A 22,780-nucleotide genomic window follows, 5' to 3' on the forward strand; every position below is an offset into this window, starting at 1 on the left:
GGCATCAAACTCTCAGCAAATTATTGTTCATTTGATCCAATATAAACTCTTTAATAGTTTGTAACTCTTTAATACTCTTTAACAGTAAGTCTTGAAAATATGATACACACCTTGGCAAGGAAGGTTCCTGTGATGAAGATCTCCATGCCTGTGGTAATGAGAAGCTGGATGACGAGAAGTACAATGCCAGATGGACACTCTTCTGTGATACAACGAAAACCGTAGCCAATGGTCGTCTGCGTCTCCAGGGAGAACAGAAAAGCTCCTGTCAGAGTCTGCATCTGCATCACACACAATGTGTGGTTGGCCGGAGGATCGAACTCTGAATATGAGGAGAAGAAACACAGAATTCACTTTGTTCTGGCCTGGGCCTTTCTTTCACTCTGGTCCCCTACATTTTTCACGCTGAACACGATTTCCAGCTACATTCAGTACATGTATTGTATAACTGAGTGTGTGTAAGACTGATCTGTGAACAAAACTCTTGAGGATGAGGGGACATATTTTGAAATGTTTTGTTTTTGTTGTATTTTTGATGAAAGATGTTACTCACCCAGTAGGTCTCCATGCACCAGAGCCAGCAGATACCACAACAGGCCAAAAGCGAACCAGGTGCCCACAAATGTTGCACTGAACATGAGCAACTTGTATCTCCACTGCATGTCCACACAGGTTGTCCACGGATCACGTAGGTATAATGCATTCTGCCCGCTCACATGCTCCACACGCACATTGCTCCTTCCATCTTTGGACATTAGGCGCCGACGGAGGCGAAGAGTTTCAATTCCGCATCCTGTCCCTTCAAGAAGTGGCTTCAGGGTATCTGTCTGTGTCTGTGAGTGGCACACCGTCTGCCCATGGAGTGTCGATGTCATCTAAAAGAAAAAAAAATTCATCTCCATACTAATACCACTACTAATGCTACTATTGTAGGGTTGAAACAAGAAGCCCAAATCTCAGTTTTACACAGAAATCTCACAGTGGTGAGATCACTACGCTGTCAAACATCTCAAGATTTAGAAACAAAAGTTCACCCGCTGCTTCTAAATGTAAATTTTATTTGAAGAAATGCTTTGTTTAAACTCAATCAAGACAATAAATAGACAACGGTCAAGACAATAGATTAATTCAAGTTTCATTTTGTAACTCAAGATTCAAACTTTTTCTGACAACTGGAGTTAAAAAGAAAAACTAATACAGTACATAACTTAATCAGGCTATCATGTTTTACACCCTTAGGCTCTACAGAATGCTAGAATGTATTATAAAATATTATGATTAGGAAGTTTGCTCATTTAGAAAGTTAGAATTGAAGTAGAGTAGAGTGCAAGCAGGTATTCCTGTACGCACGTTAGATAAATCGAGTGAAATTTAAGTATGCAAGCAGGCATTATGGAACAATAATAGTTGCCTATTTTGTAAGTACCGTTTAATAGATTGACTGACACAATGTCCAGTTGTGAACATATTTGTCCTTCCATTTACTGTAAATAATAGAAATTTGTGTTACATCTGTACCACAATGCCACATCTGACCACAAGAAGCAAAAGTGCCTGGCAAACTGTTTATCTGATGAATTAAAACAGGAAGGGGTATTGCTTTACACAAGATCTGCCTTAAACACACAAAGAGGCTACTTGTTGTGCCACAGAAAAAAAATGAACGAAAGGGAGGCATTAAGTGACCAAGAAAAGTCACTTTCTCAAAGTTCCCAGGCTATTCACCTATCTTTTCCTCTCTATTTGTATTTGTCTTTCTGCTGCTTGTTACCACCCTCCTCTGTTCTCTCTAATTCTCTGTGGTCCACTTGTCTTTCTGTGGCTGTGTGTTTTTTCTGGAGTGACTGGCACAAGAGGGATTGGTGCAAACACTATAAATCCAATTTAGACACTCAGAAGCATTTATAAACTGTGTTTTCTTAATATAACTGTGTTGTAATTACAGCCTCTTCAACACGATTTCCATTCCATGTACATAATTGTACATTTGGGCCGTAAAAGATCAGGTGAAACTTGGATTAATGTACATTCAGGATTATTGTACATTCTACAAAATTTTCACAGCTGCTAACCAGTGAAATGTAAAAAAAAATAAAATAAAGTACAGGAATGTTCACACTCACTAGACTGTTTAAGTAATCAACATTTGACTCCATCTCTAGTGTTGTTTCATTACATAACATTAAAAATATTATTGGCAATTTTCCTGCAGTTTATGCAAGCTGTGGTGTCTATAATAACAATAGCTAAAATAACAGAATACTGATTTCTTTTATACAGGTTTCTTCTGTTGCTGTCTCTTTTACACTCTCTCAGCATCTTTATCCGAGTATAAAATGGACTTGTTTGCAAAATGTGAAAGGTTATATTGCAGTCCACTACGATCCCACAAATTCACAGATGTGCCGGTGAATGAGGAATCTCTCTGCACTTTCTTCAGTTACAGGATCGCAACTTTTGCAACCTCTTTAGATCTTGCAATCGCTTTCTTTCTGGTTCTTTCATTCTTGGTCAGCTCTTTCTTGCTTTTTTCTCTGGCACAATGGATTGCATTGTTGAAAGTGCTGATGAAAGGAACAACAGATCAACAACAAACATATTTTTGTAGACCGTGTGCGAGCAAAACACAAACCCAGACAGACTGAAAGAGAAGTAGGGAGAAAGATGAGGGTTGAAGGAGATATAACTGAAAGTCAAAAGGCCCTCATTTGTATTCAAAGTGGATAATAATCCCTCTGTGCTAAGCTCAAAAGATCCCTCTCTTTAGCATCCCTTTTTGCCATCAAATCTCTCTCAGCTAACCGGGTTAGGGCTGGAACCCAGTCTGTTCTTGGCAAGTGTGAAATGAAAACCTTCTATAGCCACCTAGAAAGACCAGCGTTTTTTTACTCAACCATCACCTGGGCCCAGGGTTTTCTAACGTTACACTTAATTGATTATTCAACTCATGTGTTAAGCAAAACCTTGTGCTAGTTTGTTCTTTATTCATTCTCCCTGTCCTGTAGTCGGACAGGAAGGCTTGAGAATGATAAAGAGGCAAGTGTGTATACACAGTGCTTGAACACCCAACACTGCTGTGCCGGATACAATCATAACACACACCACAATCAGTGCAAAGCTAAGGGGTGGCTTGGAGTAGCCACAGCCACATTGAAATGTCACTGACAAACAACACCAGCAGTCACAGCAGACTGTTGGCATGTTGCTCATTATAAATTTCTGGGAAACCAGCACTATTCACTATAAGCCCATCCTTTCCTTTGACTTTGAAAAATCCATAGCAAAAAATCTTTTACCTGAGCTCAGCTTTCTGTCTATCCTCTCTGAGATTTCCTCTCGGTTATTTAACCGTGGACTGTAAAATGCACTAAATATGAATAAGCTTGTGAAAATGTATGTGCATGATGTTCTGCAAAGGACCAGCATACCATACAGAGTGAATTCCCTCCTCATACCCAGTGTTCCTGGGACAGACTCTGAATCCATCATGATCCTGATTAGAATAAAGCAGTTACTCTAGATGAATGAATGAAATCATGAACTCATTAAATCATGAAATAACACTGAGGGATTTTCATGTAGACAAAATATTTTTTAATAAAATAATCGAACAAATTGTCTCTAAGGATGTACATACAAATGCTACTAGAAATAAAAGTGATAAAAATCTATGAAATAGATTGATTTCAATTTTAAAATGAACAGTTCCCTTTCCTGATTTCTTTTTTTTTTTTTCATAACAGGATTAATCATATTTTGCTTATTTATTGTTAATATTAAAGTTATGAACAATGACTTACTGTCAAGTTTTATGGGTATGAAGGAATTGCTATTTTGCTAACGTTGATACTGTTGATCACTTTTTTTTAATGAACTTTTTGTCTCTTTGAGTCAAAATGTTCGTATTGAGATATGACCTGTGGGATACAAACATCGAGACATCCAAAAGTTTGACGCTTACCTTGTCGTTTAGCTTAGTGAGGTCCCAAAAGACTCGAATGAAGAATGAATTAGCATTAAGCGTCCGTTGGCTTTTCAGCTCCTCGCGCTTATTTCTTCATAACTTTGGCTCGCGCGCGTTACAGCCTGAGGTAAAATCTGAGGTAAAATCTATAAAGGCACAAAATATAGCTTTTCTCTCTCTCTCTCTCTCTCTCTCTCTCTCTCTCTCACTCACACACACACACACACACACACACACACACACACACACACACACACACACACACACACACACACACTTTGTCCCTCTTGTGTTGATCTGTGATAAACGAGGCAGCTGATTTGAATGGTCACACACTCTGTAGCACAAACCTGACAGACACACAAAGTTTTAAAGGGAAGTTTTAAAGGAACAGAGTAAATCACAACATACACAATATCACCTGTGCAGAATATTAAGTATTTACTTCAGACAATATACAATATTCAATTCAATTTGTTTCAGTTCCATTTATTCCTATATCACTTTTAACGATCCACACTGTGTCGATGCAGATTTACAGAAGTATAGAAACAGAATAAAAATGTTTAAGTTTTATGTTTAAAATTAAGTTACTATATATCTCTAACATCTATCCCTAATGAGCAAGCCAGAGGTGATGGTGGGAAGGAAAAACTACCTGAGATGATATGAGGAAGAAACCTTGAGAGGAACCAGGCTCAGAAGAGAACCCATCCTCATTTGGGTGACACTGTACAGGAAAAATGTAAATGTAATTAATGTCCTTTCTACAACAGTTTGTAGTTGAGTGGAATTGAGCGACCAAGAACTCCTGAGGAACTAATATGTCAGCACAATTTTTGAGTTCATCACAGACCCCAACACTAATTTCTTCCTGCCAAAGTCTTCAAATGATCGCTGATGAAGACCCGACCATAAAGCTGACTGACACAACAGTGGTTCATAGAAGGTGTGACAGTCTCTGGGCGGCCCCTCCACAGCAATCCCATGAATCAATACACAATATACAAAATACAAAGACAATATGCGCAGGATACATGTAGGACATGTCGGAAAATTATAGTTGGAAGGTTGTTTTGCAGATTTTAAGCTTATTGTGGTTAGATGTGTAACATGATGTTAAGTAATATTCAGTCACAGTTTCTTGTGTGTGTTTAAAATTGAATAAAACATTATGAGTATAAGGGGGCACGGTGGCTTAGTGGTTAGCACGTTTGCCTCACACCTCCAGGGTTGGGGGTTCGATTCCCGCCTCCGCCTTGTGTGAGTGGAGTTTGCATGTTCTCCCCGTGCCTCGGGGGTTTCCTCCGGGTACTCTGGTTTCCTCCCCCGGTCCAAAGACATGCATGGTAGGTTGATTGGCATCTCTGGAAAATTGTCCGGAGTGCGTGAGTGAATGAGAGTGTGTGTGTGCCCTGCGATGGGTTGGCACTCCGTCCAGGGTGTATCCTGCCTTGATGCCCGATGACGCCTGAGATAGGCACAGGCTCCCCGTGACCAGAGGTAGTTCGGATAAGCGGTAGAAAATGAATGAATGAATGAATTATGAGTATACTAATTTTCAAGCAGGCTGGAATTAAGTCCTCCCCCAAATGTTTGCTTAATGTGCTGTGTGATGAGATGGGTTTTACTTTGTTGTTTTTTCTATGTTTCAATTGCTCATCTACTTTTATTAATTTAGGGCAACACTTAACTTTAGAGCACACTTGACCATTACCAACATTGAGGGTAGAGTTCCACAATGTCTCCAGGCCTAGTTATGCTTCTTTTACTTTTTTGATCAGTGGGCCTATGCATCAGAGCTATATATTTTCAAATCTGCAAAATGTTATCATTAGTCCCTATGACCACTAGGTGGTAGTCTGTAAATATCTTCTCAGCTGCTGGTGTCTTGCAAACGTCACAACATTTTAGTCCACATCTCAAACCAAAATCCTATAAAGACCCCTAAGACACGGACGCTTTAGAAAGCACTAAGCAACATGACACCCATGCAATTTTTTTTCCAAAGGGTTTTAAACACCTTTTGGAAACACTTTCCCAACCTCATTTCCCAGAACAGAACATTATGGGAACTCAGGATACACAAAAGCAGCACAATCCGTGAGCAGCATGAATAGAGAGTAAGAAAGCTCAGCTCAGGATAAGCTCAGTGTTTGATCAGTTTTCCTGTTTAAAGTTTACATGTGTATCAGTTATAAATAAGGGTTAAAATCCACAAATCAGACGAGAGAAGTCGGGAGAGAAGTCAAGAGGGCCTTTGTGTTACATATAACACAATAGTTACTTCTGACGCTACATTTGATCACTGCCATCTCTGTTCAGTAGCCAACATGAAGCATGAAGAAGCTGTACTATACAACGTTTTGACTACAGAAATGCTATTTTCATATTTTTATCTGTAACACATTTTCTAATATTGTGTTCATCCCTAATGTGCCACCAAAACAGTTTTGACCTGTTAAGGCATGGACTTCACGAGATCTCTAAAGCAGCAGATCCTGTGAGATGCAAGGTGATCCCTCCATGGGTCAGACTCTGATAGCGATCTGGTGACTTTGGTGGCCAAGTCAACACCTTGAACTCTTGACCCTCAAACCATTCCTGAACATTTTTGTAGTGTGGCTTGGCACATTATCCTACTGAAAGCTATAAAGGGGTGTACTTGGTCTGTAACAATGTTTAGATAGGACTGCCTCCTGTCCCACACCTTGAAAGGTGCCATTGCAATGCATTATTCACTGTTTATTTTGCCTGTCAGTGGTTTTAATGTTAGGTCAGATCTGTGTAACTATCGATCATCTGAATTTACCCTCTATCACTTACCCTCGATACTTACCTGGCAGGGGCAATACCATGATCAAGGAGGTGGTTTGCCCAAAGCGAGGCTCGGCCATTGCACTCGGGCTGTGCTGACCTTTGCGAATTCCCCAAATGCGGGAATCTCGACTGCATAATTTCTGATAGTGGGGGACTGCGTTCATCTGTATATATATATATTCACCTGTATATTATATTCATAGTACATACACACCTGTAAATTACTGTTTATAAGAATAGCCATATATTTTGATCCAGCACATGTCCTTCTGTAAATTTCAGGAAATCTGTATATTATGTTCATAATACACACACATCTGTAAAATACGTCCATATAACCACTTTATTTAACTTATTTAAATCTTGTAAAAACTGTATATCCTGCACTTGCTACTATTGCACTCTGGTTAGACCTAAACTGCATTTCGTTGCATTGTACTTGTACATGTGTAATGACAATAAAGTTGAATCATATCTAATCTAATCTAATCTAATCTAATCTAATCTAATCTAATCATCTGAATTTATCATCTGAAAGTGCCCCACTAGGGGGCAGTGTCGAAGTAATAGTGGGTATGTTTCCCTTCAAGTATATCTCTCTCTCTTCTTACAAAATACTGTGCTACAAAAAAAATCAAGTCATCATATCCCTTTTAACAAAACATATTTTTCTATTTTGAGAATACAAAATAATTCAGGCTAATGCATTCATAGTATCAATTTATTGTTGATAACATTCCAGTTTATTTTATATATAAAAATACAAAATATGCGAAAGACAAGACACTTAATTCTACAGTAACTTGTCAAATATAAATTAGAAAACAGTATTTTGCATTTTTTAAAAAGTACACATATGAAACACCTAAGCCATGAATACTGCCCGTACCTGATAGGACAATATAAAATTCATCTAGACAATTAACCAAGCGTTAGTTTCTCATGAAGGGCTTTGTTAATTTATTTATTTTTTGGCATAGTTTGTTTGTTTATTATTCTTTAATCAATGTTGCTATGTAACTTGCATTTGTTTCAGTTAGCAACACCTCAGTTTACCAGTTCTAGCTTTCCATCTTAACTAAGGAATAGTTTTAAGCATAGCTAAACATACACACTCCTCCTCACCGTGTTGTACTTGGAAAAACTCCAGCCAGTCGCATGGTAAGGCTACTTTCCATATGTAAACTTTGAAATGTTTCCAAATCAAATTTACAATTCAAATGAATAAATATTATAGGTGTGGTGGCGATTGTAAACATGAACCTAAAATGACCTTTATACTTTTATTGAATATAGAATGTTCTGGCTAAGTGACAAAACTCTTTGTGATCTTCAAATCTCTACATTGTTCTGTTCCCACAATGTCTAAAGGTTTTCTATCCAGCCGTTATTATAAAGACCTATTTATGAATCACGGCAGTTCTTCCAGTGTTATGATTCATAAACTATATAACATTGTAATTTATGCTTCTATGTGAAAATTTATGCTATGTGTAATTTATCTATGCGTAATTTATGCTTCTCGTATGTGAAAACATACCTGCAATAAAGCTCTTTCTGATTCTGATTCTGATTCTATAAAAGAATTCTCCCCATCTCTGGATGTCTGGGGCCTTCAAAAGGCTTAATTTCACTGAAATTCAGACAACAAAAGGTCTTAACTAATATTAAATGGTACAAAAGTACAGAAGTAGAATTCATGAAAATGATGCACAAAGAGAAAAGAAATTATCCAGAGGAATAAACTGAGTAAAGCAATAAAGGAGAAGAAAAAAAAAAAAAAAACAGCCTAAACAATGCAAACCAGGCATTTGTACAGAGCAACTCACTGCCAAATCAACAAGAAACTTGTAGAGGTAAAAGTTGTAGTTAGATTTAAAATATTATACAATAGCACAGTTGAATTGTCAAATATTTTTATTCAGAAAGTGTTGATTCGTTTTCTATAACAGCAGCTCGAGCAGTAGTAATACCAGATCTACTGTAATTCAGATCACAGGGTTATAGTAATTTTTCTTTCTGTAGCAAATGACAGAGTGACTTGAATGCCAGATGCTTTTTGGACATCTGTGGAAAGACTCCAGCTAGTCGCATGACATGTCTATACAAGTGCTGTACACTTTATACAGTCCAGTACTTTAAACGTTATATCTGGATGTTTTTCATTATCACTGGTCTTAACACATATGAACCTGTCTAAAAGTTAACTGTAAGTTAATACAGTTTCTATTTAAAATACACAGACATTCTTCACTCTTCTCAAAAAAAAAATAATAAAGAGAAGAGAAGTGAAAAAGGTGTCAGGATTCAGTATGGTGCAACAGAAAAACTAACCAAACAGGAGCGTCTGCAAGCTCATGTATGCAGAAAGGTGTGGACAGTGCTTTCCCGTATGTGAGCAGTAATTTGAACAGGTGTAGGTCAGGTTCACCTAACCCTGGCTCAGGTGAAGCACTGGTTTGCCTTATCCTGGCCGGTTTGATAGCTGTCGTGATGAGGAGAGTTAGATAGCGGGCAGGAATTACAAATTGCAGTAATTGACAAATTCCTGTTGTATAAGAGTAACTCTGCTTAAGCAAGTTTTTATTGATGATAGCCTGTACTCCCTATATAGCTATGATTTTCCAATTTTCTTCAGTTGTATGCATCACATCAACTGCAGTCACAAACTCCAACTCCCAGCATCAACCACAGCCTACAAACATGGCTGCCAGGGACAACAGTGTCCACAAATCACACACAAACACTCTGACGCTCACAGTCCCCCAACTACTGACTGAACAAACCTGTGTTCACTCAGCTTTACACAAACTCTTACAGTTTAGAAGAGGATTTCATTCCCTCTATCATGGACATTTACACCATACGCTGCATCCGCAAAGCCAGCAGCATTGTGGATGACCCCACACACCCCTCACACACACTCTTCACCCTCCTGCTGTCTGGAAAAAGGTACCGAAGCATTCGGGCCCTCACGACCAGACTGTGTAACAGTTTCTTCCCACAAGCCATCAGACTTCTCAATAACAACTGTACTGTACTGAGCACAACATACACATTCACATCATCTGTATGGACTGCACAGACCTACACCAAATACACACACTTCCAATATACATCAATCTGTTTACATGCTGTTTACATCCATCAACCTGTTTACATGCTGTTTTTGCACACTTTTTTGGTCTTTGCACATACTGTCCAACATTTCAGTCGTTTGCTGTTTTGCACAATCCTATACATTATCTCAGGGACCTGCTGCTATGAAACTGTGTTTATTATTAGTATTACTGCACGCAATATTGTTGAACATACAGTATTTACACTGGTCTGCGCTGTTTGTGTTTATTGTCTTTTGTGTATTGTCTTGTAACTTTTTGTTTGCACTTGTCTTTTGTTCTGTCTTGTTTGTCTTGTCCTGCACTGTTTGTGTTACAGGCCCCGTGCAAAAGGCCGTGTTGGCAGATTAGAAAGTCCCTGTAGAAAAGGAAAAATTGAGGAGACAGGAGCCGACACATGTGTGTCGCACATAATCCCCACCAATTTTTTATTCAATATTATTTCACATTGTAAAACCAATACACGTTAACACGTTCGCCTCACACCTCCAGGGTTGGGGGTTCGATTCCCGCCTCCACCTTGTGTGTGTGGAGTTTGCATGTTCTCCCCGTGCTTCGGGGGTTTCCTCCAGGTACTCCGGTTTCCTCCCCCGGTCCAAAGACATGCATGGTAGGTTGATTGGCATCTCTGGAAAATTGTCCGTAGTGTGTGATTGCATGTGTGAATGAGAGTGTGTGTGTGTGTGCCCTGTGATGGGTTGGCACTCCGTCCAGGGTGTATCCTGCCTTGATGCCCGATGACGCCTGAGATAGGCACAGGCTCCCCGTGACACGAGGTAGTTCGGATAAGCGGTAGAAAATGAATGAATGAATGAATTTGCACCGAGTTGCACTTTACAGTATGTCATGACAGAGCTAAGGACTACTTACTAAGTCCTTAGCTCTGTCTTTGTTTTATGTAGCACCACGATCCTGTTTACACATGTAAACTTTAAAAAGGAAAACTGATCAAACACTGAGCTTATCCTGAGCTGAGCTTTCTTACTCTCTATTTCACTCCATCATGCTGCTCACGGATTGTGCTGCTTTTATGTATCCTGAGTTCCCATAATGTTCTGTTCTGGGAAATGAGGTTGGGAAAGTGTTTCCAAAAGGTGTTTAAAACCCTTTGAAAAAAAATTTCATGGGTGTCATGTTGCTTAGTGCTTTCTAAAGAGTCCGTGTCTCTAAAGAGTCCGTGTCCAGGGTCTTTATAGGATCGTGTACTGAAACAGCTACATATGGTTGAAATGACAATAAAAGCTTCTTGACTTGACTTGACTTGACTATGCAAAATGTGAAGAATTTGGTCAGTTGTCATTGTGAAGCTGTCTTATTATTATTGTGTTGCCTTCTGGGTTTGACACTGACTGTCTTATTGATTTACCTGTATTTTGTCTCTGCCTTTGATTGCACAATGCTTGACTTCTGCCTGTATATTTTTACTTTAATTCTGATTTTTGTTTTGGACTGTCTACCTGGTCTTTATTGAATTTTTTACCTGTGTTTACAGCTGGCTCTGAAAAACAGTTGTGACAGTATGGCAGTATTATTTATCATTTATTTATGCTCTATAGAGCTCCTGAACAAAAAACATACAAAAGATCTGAAAACTGATCATTATTTTATGCACAAAGTGGTGCATGTGATAATTAGCTAGAATATGTCATTATAAATTGTCATGTGCACACACAAGATTCTCACAAGATTTGTTTTAGAGTATATGTTTAGGCAAAGGTCCCTTCAAAGGCTCTCTAATTACATCATTGATTCCGCTGGATGATCCCTTATTCTTTCTGCTGATGATGATATGTTTTTAGTCCATTCACAATTGTAAAAGTCAGTGTACAGGGCATCCTGTGACAGGATGATTATTTGCAGAAGCTTGTAAAATTAGAGGCCAGTGCTGAATGCCTCTTTTCAGCATACGATGAAAAGATTTTTTATAGCTTCCTCTACTTTAGACAGCCATTCAGTAATTCAGACAGTTTGTCACGCCACAAACTAAATAATTATTGTTAAAGACTCGCCTTGTCTAGGCAACAGATAATAAGAGCTTTTCTGTCTCCAAAAGAATGTAGCGTGCACATACAAGTTTGCTAAACAATCTGAAAACTAACCATGCAGCTCAGCTCACTAAAAGGTCAAACAAAACTGTAAGACAGAAGTGTAATATATAAATTTATATATTATTATATTATATTTTTATGCAAAAAAGCTCAGTTTTTATAAAATGTGACCATTACAAGTCAGAAGAATTAGGTGTTAGGTGAAATGCCAGTACTGCCACAAGTCACATTGTTTATCTGGATGGATGGATGGATGGATGGATACTGGAATTAATCACTGGAAGGCTGGATGGATCGATGGATGGATCGAAACCTTTATACCCTTTATAACCTTTAACCTTTATAATGGATAGAACTTTATTGTCATTGCATTATACATTAAATGAAATATCAATAATTCCAAATATGTAAAGACTACAACATGACTTGTTTCAGAAATAAATAGTGTATGATGATGTGGCTCATTATGAAGTCTTATAGCTATAGTTCGGAAAGGCTGAAACACTGAATTGGTGTTTTCTCTTCATTGGCTCCATCAATAGATAGAGGGGATGGGGGAAGGAGACTTGATTCTCCAGAAGGCCACCACCGTCTTCAATAATGTCTTTCTCATCTTAAGCTGCTGCTGATTTCAGCTTGTGCCACTCATATAGGAATAGAAGTGAAGCAGATGTCGTCTACAACCCAACACCCATCCATCCCCAACAACCCCCCACCATACACACACACACACACACACACACACACACACACACACACACACACACACAAATGAACTAGGATCATTCAAGATTCTTGTACTTGTATGTATACATACTAATCACCTTTAGAAAATACAGAACACAGTGACTGCTATCTGTTAACCTTGAGACAAAATGCACAATAAAATAGCTTACACGTGATGGGAAAGGGGAAAGAATGTGATGAGAACTCACTAATTTTTATCTAACAGCTTGAATGGATTGCTTTGTCTTTCTAATGCACCTGGCATCCCTGATAGTAAGTCAAGGCCAAACTGAAACCAGCATTCAAATAACTGTATAACTGTCACATGGTGGGGTCTTCTTGTCTATCTGTCATCTGTCTGTTTCTCTTTTGACACGGTAAGTTTACACCAACGTTTCACACTGAGTCACAAAAAAATCCCCTAAATGTTGAAATATGTCACAGCTTTCAGACAGAGTTACTTCACCATTTAGTAGTTAATGCAATACTATAAATTTGCTTATAGATTTGTTTCATAAATTGAATTATAGATAATATGCTTAATTTATATACTTATAAACACAATTAACTGTTTAATCATATGGGTGAATGTAAAACCAGTTAGCATAACCACAAGTAAAAGAATAAAAAATACTGAATGATCTGTGAAAGGTTTAAGGACACATCAGGTTACATTGCCATCTTTAACACGACCTTTGATACTTTAGTTAAAGCTGTTCATTAGCTAGTTATTGTATGAAGTATCTTTGACATACATACATATATATATAATTATATATATATATATATAAATCGTTTAATGCTATCTGCAGTTTTGTGACTTCCCGATAATAAGTGCTTAATTTGTAAAATGAAGTACTAGAACACCAATGGAAGAGGTGATCCAGATTAACTTCATAACATTTTGATCAGAGTACTGAATCTTATGGAAGAACATGATGTTCTTTAACCAGTCTTGTAACTAATTCTCCTTCTAATGGGCCAACGGGGTTAAAAAACAAGAAGCACCGCTCCCTGGTTAATTACCACCCTGTATTAAGTTGTTTTTGACTGTCAACCTATGTACGGCTTCTAAATGTTGAATGTGTTATAGCAATGTTGTTTTTCCAGAACCATGGTGCAACACAAAAAAGGACTCAGGGCATCAAGTACACAACTGTGTAAGACGAGTATGTAATAAATACACAGAATAATATACATAGGACTATTGATCAGTGTTGTGCCTGAAAGCTATTGCAGAATTTAGTGTACACTATTTTGTAAATCTCATAAATAAAAAGTTGTGAAGCAATTTGTGAAATATGACGTGTAGTGTCTTGAGTTGTACTGAGTTTGGTGTCTGAATAGTTTAGGGAGGCAGCAAGGTCAGGATTTATTACAGAACAAAGTATCTGCAGCCATTTTTTTGGCCAAGTCCTTTCTCTTTAAGTGCATATGACTGATCATTATGGTTTGCTTTGATTATAAGTTACCAATTAGCAGTGTTGTATAAAGTACTAGAAAGCAATACTTGAGTAAAAGTACAAGTATCGTAGGAGAAAAAGACTTTGGTAGAAGTGAAAGTTACCTTTTAGAATATTACTCAAGTAAAAGTCTTAAAGTATCTGATATTTAATGTACTTAAGTATTTGAAGTAAAAGTAAAAAGTAAAATTTCAGTGATTTTCAGTAGGCATAAGATCAGGGACGGTTCTAGGATTTCATCTTTAGGGGTTTTAGCCCTCAGTGAGAATTTAAAACAAGAAGAGTTTTATATTATATATTATATGACTACATAGTAAGCCAAAAGTTATGGTGTTATTAAATGGCAAAAGTGGACACCAAGATTTTATGCATGATGCAATGATGTCAGTCTTGAATTAAATCAGTTCATGAATGTGTGCGTTCTCTACAAACAGTGTGTCTAATGAATGCAGTCATTAATAAAAAAATATTCACAAGACAAAGACCAAATCAATAAATATTATTTTTATTTAGTATTGAATGGATTGTTTGCATTAATATTTTGTTTGTGCTATCAACTCTGGTAATAAGAATAGTGAAATTTCACTGCTTTTGGTTGCCGTCTTTTAACGTTATAGATAAACGCCTCCAGCTCTGACTGCGCGTGCACGCTGCGCGTCCCTGTGCTTCTCCATAGAGCGCGCGGACGTGCGTAATACAATCTAGGAGCAGTGATTCACTAAACCTCCCTTATTGCAGTCGCACACATTTCTTCTGATTTTATTTTGTAATAACGAGTAACGAAGATGCTTAGTGGAAATATAACGGAGTAAAAGTATACATTTTATCTAGGAAATGTAGTGGAGTAAAAGTGAAAGTTGACATAAATTTAAATAGCAAAGTAAAGTACAGATACGTGACATTTCTACTTAAGTACAGTAACGAAGTATTTGTACTCCGTTACATTACAAGAATGCCAATTAGTCATCAGAAATCACGTCTTTATGTTCTACGTAATGTGAAATGTACTGAGTAAAGAGTGCCTATGAGTAGTAAGCAGTTGAATGCCATTTGCTGTGTTGTATCATCATTTACTGTTCATAATTGTAAGATTGTATTGTAAATTCGGCTGTATTTGCTAGACATTTGGTTCTCAATTTGAATTATAAGCAATAAAACAATTATATATATTTATTCTGTAGGAAAGCCTACATTATTTATCATTTCTCAAGTATCAGTATCAATTTTCATAGAAATTTTAAATAAGAAGTGCTGGGTGCAAGCATCCTTAACTCACCATGTGATGCAGAAAAAGGCAGAAGATGATGAAATGTGTGGACGTTTGTATTTTCTACAATGTACTGATGAAATACACAACAAAGTGTATGAAACTGTACCATGACTTGCATCATACATCTTGTGCTACCTGACTCATTGCGATCAAAGATCGTTTCATGAGATGTAACATACTTAACATTCATTTGTGAATGTTAAGTATGTAAAACTAAAGTTTTAGTGCTGTAACATGATGTTTTTTAACCACATTATTGTATTAATAGTATCCTTAAGTAGAGCACCACAAAAGGGAGCTTGACACTGACCCCTGAGTGCACTGCAACGTGACTTCCTTCATGTTTCTAGAAGGAAACTGACTCAGGGAGCTTGCTTACAGACATGATGACGATATTTGCATAAGATGACCTGTTGCATAAGATGTTGCTCAATAAAATATCCGGATTAATTGTACTTGTAGTTCTCATAGTGAGTTATGGGTAATAAAGTTATTAATTAGTTATTACATCACCAAAAGTATAATAATATTCTTAATCCTGTATACTATAATAAATACTATATAATATACCATAATCCCAGAACGTAAGTTTGTGTTGTGATCATAATAAGGTCTGTGATTTTGCATTGTTTTATTATTCTATTATGTATTATTTTGTTTTATTGTCCTATCAAATCATTTGTAATAACTTTTCAGATTATTTGACAGCCAAAGTAAAGGACGCTGAGCGAATTCTGTGTTATTTTAGTGACTGCCTGCCTTTGTGGCACTAAGCAATCTTGCTGCCATAACAGCTACATCACAGGTGCATGTGTGCATGTTTAATAAATACTGTAGTATCTATTTGAAATTTCTGTTTCTGTTTTTAATGACTGTAGGGTGTATTAATGCCAACACTGGAAGAAATACATGCACTAGCATTCGCAATATCCCCTATGACATCAATGTGGTGAAACCACTTACTTCAATAATACAGCAATACAGCACCAAGAATTTAAAAAAATTTAAAGTGTGGAGTTCTCTTCAGAAATAGGATCAGAATGTCATTGGCTGATCAGTTATGTACATAAAGTGTGAGAAGTGCATGATAGTGAAAATAACAATATTGTGCAATATTATGCTTTTTGTACAATATACAGCAGCAGTAGTGTGTGTAACATATACGGATGATGTGATGACTGACAGTTCGGATAATTCAGTACTTATTTTATTTATTTATTTACCTTTATTTTACCAGGAAGTCTCATTGAGATCAAAAATCTCTTTTACAAGAGAGACCTGGCCAAGTTAGCAGCCATACATAAACACAACATAGTAAAAACATACATACAATCATACAATACAAGGACTTCTTCAAGAAAAACAACTACATGTCTCCTTTACCACATTTTTTATGATGGTCTTAAATGTATTTATTGATATACACATTTCTAATTTAAGATCTTTTTGCAAATTATTCCATGCCCATGGTGCATAGTATGTAGTAGCTGATAACTAGCAGAATTGAGACAGAGGAGGGTACAGAGGTAAGCTGGAGGTTTACCTAGCATGGCTTTATATATAAAAATATACCAATGCGAGTGGTTTTCTGCGAGTGGTCAGTGATGTCCAACCCACCAGATCATAAAGAATACAATGGTGAGTAAGGGACTTTGCATACTTTGTCTTCATATAGATATGAATAATTGTCTGGAGTGAATTGCCCTATGTTACTCAGTTCTTCTCTGGTGTATTCTCTTGTATTTTCCGGCATGCGTCATTTTTCCTCCTAGACAAGAGAAGGTACTTTACTAAGTGGGACTGTGCGTTAGCGTTATGACGTAAGACACGCCTCCGCGCTCAGCCAATAGAAAAGCGAGAAACTGACGCTAATTCCAATAAAATTCGCGAAGGCGCATGAGAATTCCATCCCGAGACTACAAAAGGCAGAGCGCGAGCCACGATTTCGCTGTTTTAATCTTTCACTAAAGAGGTCCAGAAAGTCTTTCTGCGTTTTATCCTATTTTACAAAGCTCCAGGAAAAGCCTACGATGTCTTCCGAGTCTATTACAGAGTAAGTAAAAACTTTTTATGTGAATTTTCACTAATGGTGATGAGCGGCTGGAGGATTCGAACTAACCGGCTCGCATGCGTCCATGTCCCGCTACATGATGCAGAAGAAAGCGGAAGATGATTTAACGTGATTTTTCTACAATTTTTAGGAATAACGCCTATGCTTATATGTCGCAAATTTCATAATACTCTTTTAGAATAATTTCTTTCTACTGTTAATCATAATTCCAGCCGTTAAACAAGTGTTTAAGACTGAATTTAAGATGATGGAAGAGACTGTAGACCATCAGAGGACTATTTTAAAGGGTACATACATGATATGATGAATCCACATGATGTTGTGACTCAGGATGTAAATGATGCCGCGTCCCAAACTCAAGTTTTTCGTAATAACAGCCTCTTATTATATATACAGCATATTCAAATGATGCGCCACATCTGGTAACCATAGCAACACTTGACTTCTGTCATGTTTCTGGGTGTTAATCAATGGAGATGATTTTGTTGTTGTTGTTGTTGTTGTTTTTGTTTTTTTAGGACATGGCTGATGTCTAAAATCTAGTGACTTTATGTTCATATTTCAGGCATCTTTGTTTTTGGTGTGTATTACGTTTTACATTTATTTTTTTTTACAGAGGAAATATTGTCACATTTTCAGCCATGATAGTCAGAATACTAAGAAAGAAAATATATCAAAATATAAATGACAGATGCAGTGTCTTCGAAGGCTTGAGTTTAATTTGCCTTCGTGGTTAATTTGGTCAAGTTCAGAATCAAAGAAAAGAAAACTAGGGTTAGAATCAGAAGAATCAGAATCAAAATCAGAATTAGAATCAGAATCAGAAGGAGCTTTATTAAGGAATTTTATTTGAGTGTCATATGCCTCCAGTACACAGAGACAACAACATGCAGACAATAAAAATAAGATGAGAATACAAAAAAATACACACATGTAAATACAAATAGACAAAAAAAATTTAAACAAATAAATAAATTGTATGTACAGTTGTGCTATAGATAATAGAATGGAATAGAATGAGATGCAGGGATGTACTAGGATGTTATTGCATAATGAGGGGAACATTTAACTTGCCTGGGGGAAGAAACTTGTTCTTGTGCCTGGTTGTGCTGGTATTTGGGGTGCTGTATCACCGGCCAGATGGTAAAAGTTCAAAAAGCGGATGACTTGGATGTGAGGAATCCAGAGTGATTTTCTGAGCCCTTTTTTCCTCACTCTTGATATATACAGTTCTTGTACAGTGGGCAGGGGAACACAAATAATCCTTTCAGCAGTCTGAACCGTTCTCTGTTCAATGTCTGATTTTGTAGCTGAGCCAAACCAGACAGTTATTGATGTGCACAGAACAGACTCGATGACATCTGAGTAGAACTGTTTCAGCAGCTCCTGTGGCAGGTTAAACTTCCTCAACTGGCTAAGGAAGTACATCGTTTGTTGAGCCTTTTTTACAGTGGTGTTAATGTGAGTGTCCCACTTCAGGTCCTGGGAGATGGTAGAGCACAGGAACTTAAATGCCTTCAATGCAGCCACAGTGCTGTCCATGATGGTGAGTAGGAGGAGTGCAGGGGGGTTTCTCCTGTCGGAAAGCTGGTGATCCAAAGCTAGGAACAGAGAACTGGGTTAGTTAAAGGACGAAGTGAAGTATACAAACAGGATCCTCACAAGTCCCTGATTTATCCAGGTTCATATCCTAGTATAAATCCTTGATTCTCCTCAGCATTCTGCAGCAGTAATAAATCTGGAAAACATTCTACTATTCAAAAACAAGTGCATAAACATGAATCTATACATTTCCATTTGGTGTACTCTGTTAAACCCTTCTCCACACTCTTTTGACAACATATTTAAAGAACATACGACTGTCCCAGCATCAGCTATCTGTATCTGTCATGTTGCCTGGACACACACCACTGTATGTTTAGCTCTTAGTTTCCTTGATGGGAAAAAAATTGCACAATGTCATAGACATAGACACAGTGAACAAGACATAGACATAGCTTGTTCATTGTGACACACCTGGTATGAATTTTAAGTATAAGTTATTAGTATTGTAGTATTAGAGTAATAATGTGGGGGAAGTCGTGACCTAATGGTTAGAGAGTCTGACTCTTAACCCTAAGGTTGTGGGTTCGTGTCTCGGCCCGGCCACGACTGAGGTGCCCTTGAGCAAGGCAAACCGACCCACCCCCCAAATGCTCCCCAGGCGCCGCTGCATAATAAAAATGGCTGCCCACTGCTCCGGGTGTTTGTTCACGGTGTGTGTGTGTTCACTGCTGTGTGTGTGCACTTTGGATGGGTTAAACGCAGAGAACAAATTCTGAGTATGGGTCACCGTACTTAGCCATATGTCACGTCACTTCACTTTAAAACTTATCAATACAGTTGCAGAGAAGAAGCTGTTTTTGAGGCATGTGAAGGCCTAAAATGTTGGTTATATTGGTCTTTCTTTTTAGTTGTCACTTATTTGTTGATTTTGAGATATGGTTATGTGACTTTATTTCCTGTTATTGTGTTTAATCACTGTGACTTAAGCAAACGTCGTTTATCAAAGTGGTAATGATGGTTGTATTCAAAGATGTTAGGAACCTTAGGAATTCTTTATGGGTGTGTTTGTGAGGGTGTGTGGGGAAAAGAATTGAGTATAGTTGTCAAGCATGATTTACATACTTTACAATACGGTAGTCATCCTGGTTCTCTGTATATCATGTTCTATCACTTATACCCTCCAGCTATGCCACGTGAAACTCTCTCATCCACTCCCTTTTTTCCATTTCATGACTCACCTTGTGTATAGAGGCACTGCGATCACTGTTTTATAGCATGATGTGTTGACATTCTGTTCCCGCCCTATTCTTTAGTTATGGTTACGAGGCCTGCAAAGCCACAGCTGATTGGCTGATTGGACAGGCTCCGGTCCGCCCCCTGGTGGGAATCGTATGCGGCTCAGGCCTTGGAGGCCTTGCTGACATGCTGAAGGACCAGAAGGTTTTTAATTACAGCGATATCCCCAACTTTCCAAAAAGCACAGGTGAGCTGCTACATTATGTAAATATGTTTAAACATCTAACATGTCGTGTGTTGATTAATTCATATTACAGATTTTGTGTCATAAGAGTCACAGCAACAATCCAAAGATCTAATTATGTGATCTTTGTTCTTTGTTCATGTGTTACTATCAGTTTGATGTGACCTTAACCTCTTACTTTTCTGTTGAGTGAGTGTGATTGGATAATGACTGCCATATTACCATGCTAACTGCTTGCTGTGTGCTCCTTAGTGCATGGTCATGCTGGTCGCTTGGTGTTCGGTACCCTTAAAGGAAAGCCATGTGTTTGCATGCAGGGACGGTCCCACCTTTATGAAGGATATGCCATCCAAAAGGTAAAATTCAAGCACTGTTTTTTCAGTGTTTTGTGTAAAAAATTGGTAATGTATATTCTATTGATTACAAACAACCATAACCCATTACACACTTGAACCTATTCATAGGATCATGTTTACTATAATAACACATTTATAACTGCATTGTTGACAGATTTATTTGTTTATCAGAGCTGAAGCATTATTCTGATGAAATGATGAATGGAAAAATATTAATATCATTACAATTTCAATCAATACAAATCAAAACAAAACAAATTTTAACTAAAATGAAACCTCAGTATCATTGTAGCTAATACCTACAATGTCATGTACAGTAGTGTCCTTGGTTGGTGAATGATGTTCTAACATGCTAAGTTCTTTTTGTGTTAGGTCACCATGCCCATGCGCATCTTTAAGCTGTTGGGTGTCGAGATGGTCATTTTGACGAATGCCGCCGGAGGATTGAACCAAGACTTCAAAGTTGGAGACATTATGATAATTAAAGACCACATCAACATGCCAGGTTTCGCTGGAAACAATCCCTTGTTCGGACCAAACGATGAAAGGTAAGGGAGGGGGAAAGGACAATGTGTGTAAGTGTGTGAATGTGTGCATTTTGCAGAGCAGTGTTAGTGTGTAATCATGATGGATTTTTCTGTGAGAGTTTTGGACCTACTACATCATGTGGAATCATATTAAGTGCACCTCTCTATCTGTCTATCTCTCTCTCTTAGGTTTGGGACTCGTTTCCCGTGCATGTCGGATGCCTATGACAAGCAGATGGGACAGCTGGCTCGGGAAGTGGGTGTTGAACTTGGCTTCTCTGACTTCATTAAGGAGGGTGTGTATTGTGTGGTCGGAGGGCCGTCGTTCGAGACCATCGCTGAATGCAGAATGCTTAACCTCGTGGGTGCCGATGCTGTGGGTGAGTTAGGGTGAAATGAACCGTATCGTTATTTAATATTTGCATCCTTACCTTGTTTTTTAATGCATCTCTCCCTGTTGCTTAGGAATGAGCACAGTCCATGAGGTGATAGTGGCCCGCCACTCTGGAATGCGCGTCTTCGCCCTCTCCCTTATAACCAACAAGGCTGTAATGGATTACGACAGCGAATCGAAGGCCAACCACGAGGAGGTCCTGGAGACAGGAAAGCTGCGCTCACAGCAGCTTGTGAAGCTGGTCTCCACCATCGTGTCTCGCATGACACAACCAAATGATGTGTAACCCTGAGGTGTATCATCAAATCATTTTAATTTTAAAACATTTTTTTTTAACTTTCTTATACTGTACTTTTAAATGTTTACATTCCTAACAGAAAGAATTTTAGAGAAATTCATTGTCTTAAGCGGTGATGCACATTGTATCAGAATAGGGTGCGCATTGACAAATAATATAGAAGTGCTATTGAAATAGAATACGTTCTATTTATTAAAACATCAATATTCCAAATCTATCTTAATCTGGGTGGGGATAAAGTGTGAAAAGTTGTATCTTATTTATTTATTTATTTATTTTAAATACTAAAGTCTTGCTATTAGATATCAATGCTTGCTTGTTAAATCATATGTAAAAATACTCATTAATTTAAGATTATTTACAAAAACAGGCAATGTAATGTGATCAAACCATTTTGTGAATCTAAAAGTAAAATAAATGGCTTTAAGTTCAGGTTAGTCTCCTGTTTTCTTTGTCTGTATTTTAATGGAACATTAATACACCTGCATTTGTGTGTGTGTGTGTGTGTGTGTGTGTGTGTGTGTGTGTGTGTGTGTGTGTGTGTGTGTGTGTGTGTGTATATGTGTGTGTCTGTCTATCTGTCTGTGTGTCTGTGTGTCTGATTGTGCCCTGTCAGGAGTTGGTTCCCTGTTCAGGGAATCTTAATACCCAAGTGATATGCCCCCAGCTCCATGCAACACTGTGCAGGATAAAAAATAC

General features: G+C 37.8%; 2 protein-coding genes and 1 non-coding gene across 4 annotated transcripts in view; 2 read left to right on the forward strand and 1 right to left on the reverse strand.

The window, feature by feature from the left end:
- LOC132860486 (ATP-sensitive inward rectifier potassium channel 10) overlaps positions 1–4,214 on the reverse strand; it is a 6,057-nt gene extending 1,843 nt beyond the window's left edge. The window contains exons 1-4 of one of the 2 annotated variants that reach the window (XM_060891748.1): positions 3,962–4,214; positions 3,429–3,493; positions 554–875; positions 111–322 (exon numbers count right to left, since the gene is read on the reverse strand). In XM_060891748.1, the coding sequence (XP_060747731.1) occupies positions 111–322; positions 554–875; positions 3,429–3,431 (537 nt within the window). In that variant the 5' untranslated portion in view covers positions 3,432–3,493; positions 3,962–4,214. The remainder of the gene's footprint in view (positions 1–110; positions 323–553; positions 876–3,428; positions 3,494–3,961) is intronic. The other variant, XM_060891798.1, reaches the window with a different exon arrangement.
- Positions 4,215–6,795: 2,581 nt separating this feature from the next.
- Positions 6,796–6,951, forward strand: LOC132857118 (U1 spliceosomal RNA). The gene has a single exon (XR_009649486.1). It is a non-coding gene; the product is annotated as a U1 spliceosomal RNA (small nuclear RNA).
- Positions 6,952–17,308: 10,357 nt separating this feature from the next.
- On the forward strand, positions 17,309–22,513 carry LOC132844948 (purine nucleoside phosphorylase-like). The gene is made up of 6 exons (XM_060868863.1): positions 17,309–17,463; positions 20,340–20,509; positions 20,759–20,862; positions 21,235–21,410; positions 21,579–21,769; positions 21,855–22,513. Exons 1-6 carry the CDS (start codon positions 17,441–17,443, stop codon positions 22,067–22,069), a joined length of 879 nt encoding a protein of 292 aa, XP_060724846.1. The 5' UTR covers positions 17,309–17,440; the 3' UTR covers positions 22,070–22,513.
- Positions 22,514–22,780: the final 267 nt, after the last annotated feature.

The sequence above is a fragment of the Tachysurus vachellii genome, chromosome 1, assembly GCF_030014155.1.
Source record: "Tachysurus vachellii isolate PV-2020 chromosome 1, HZAU_Pvac_v1, whole genome shotgun sequence".
NCBI lineage: Eukaryota > Metazoa > Chordata > Actinopteri > Siluriformes > Bagridae > Tachysurus > Tachysurus vachellii.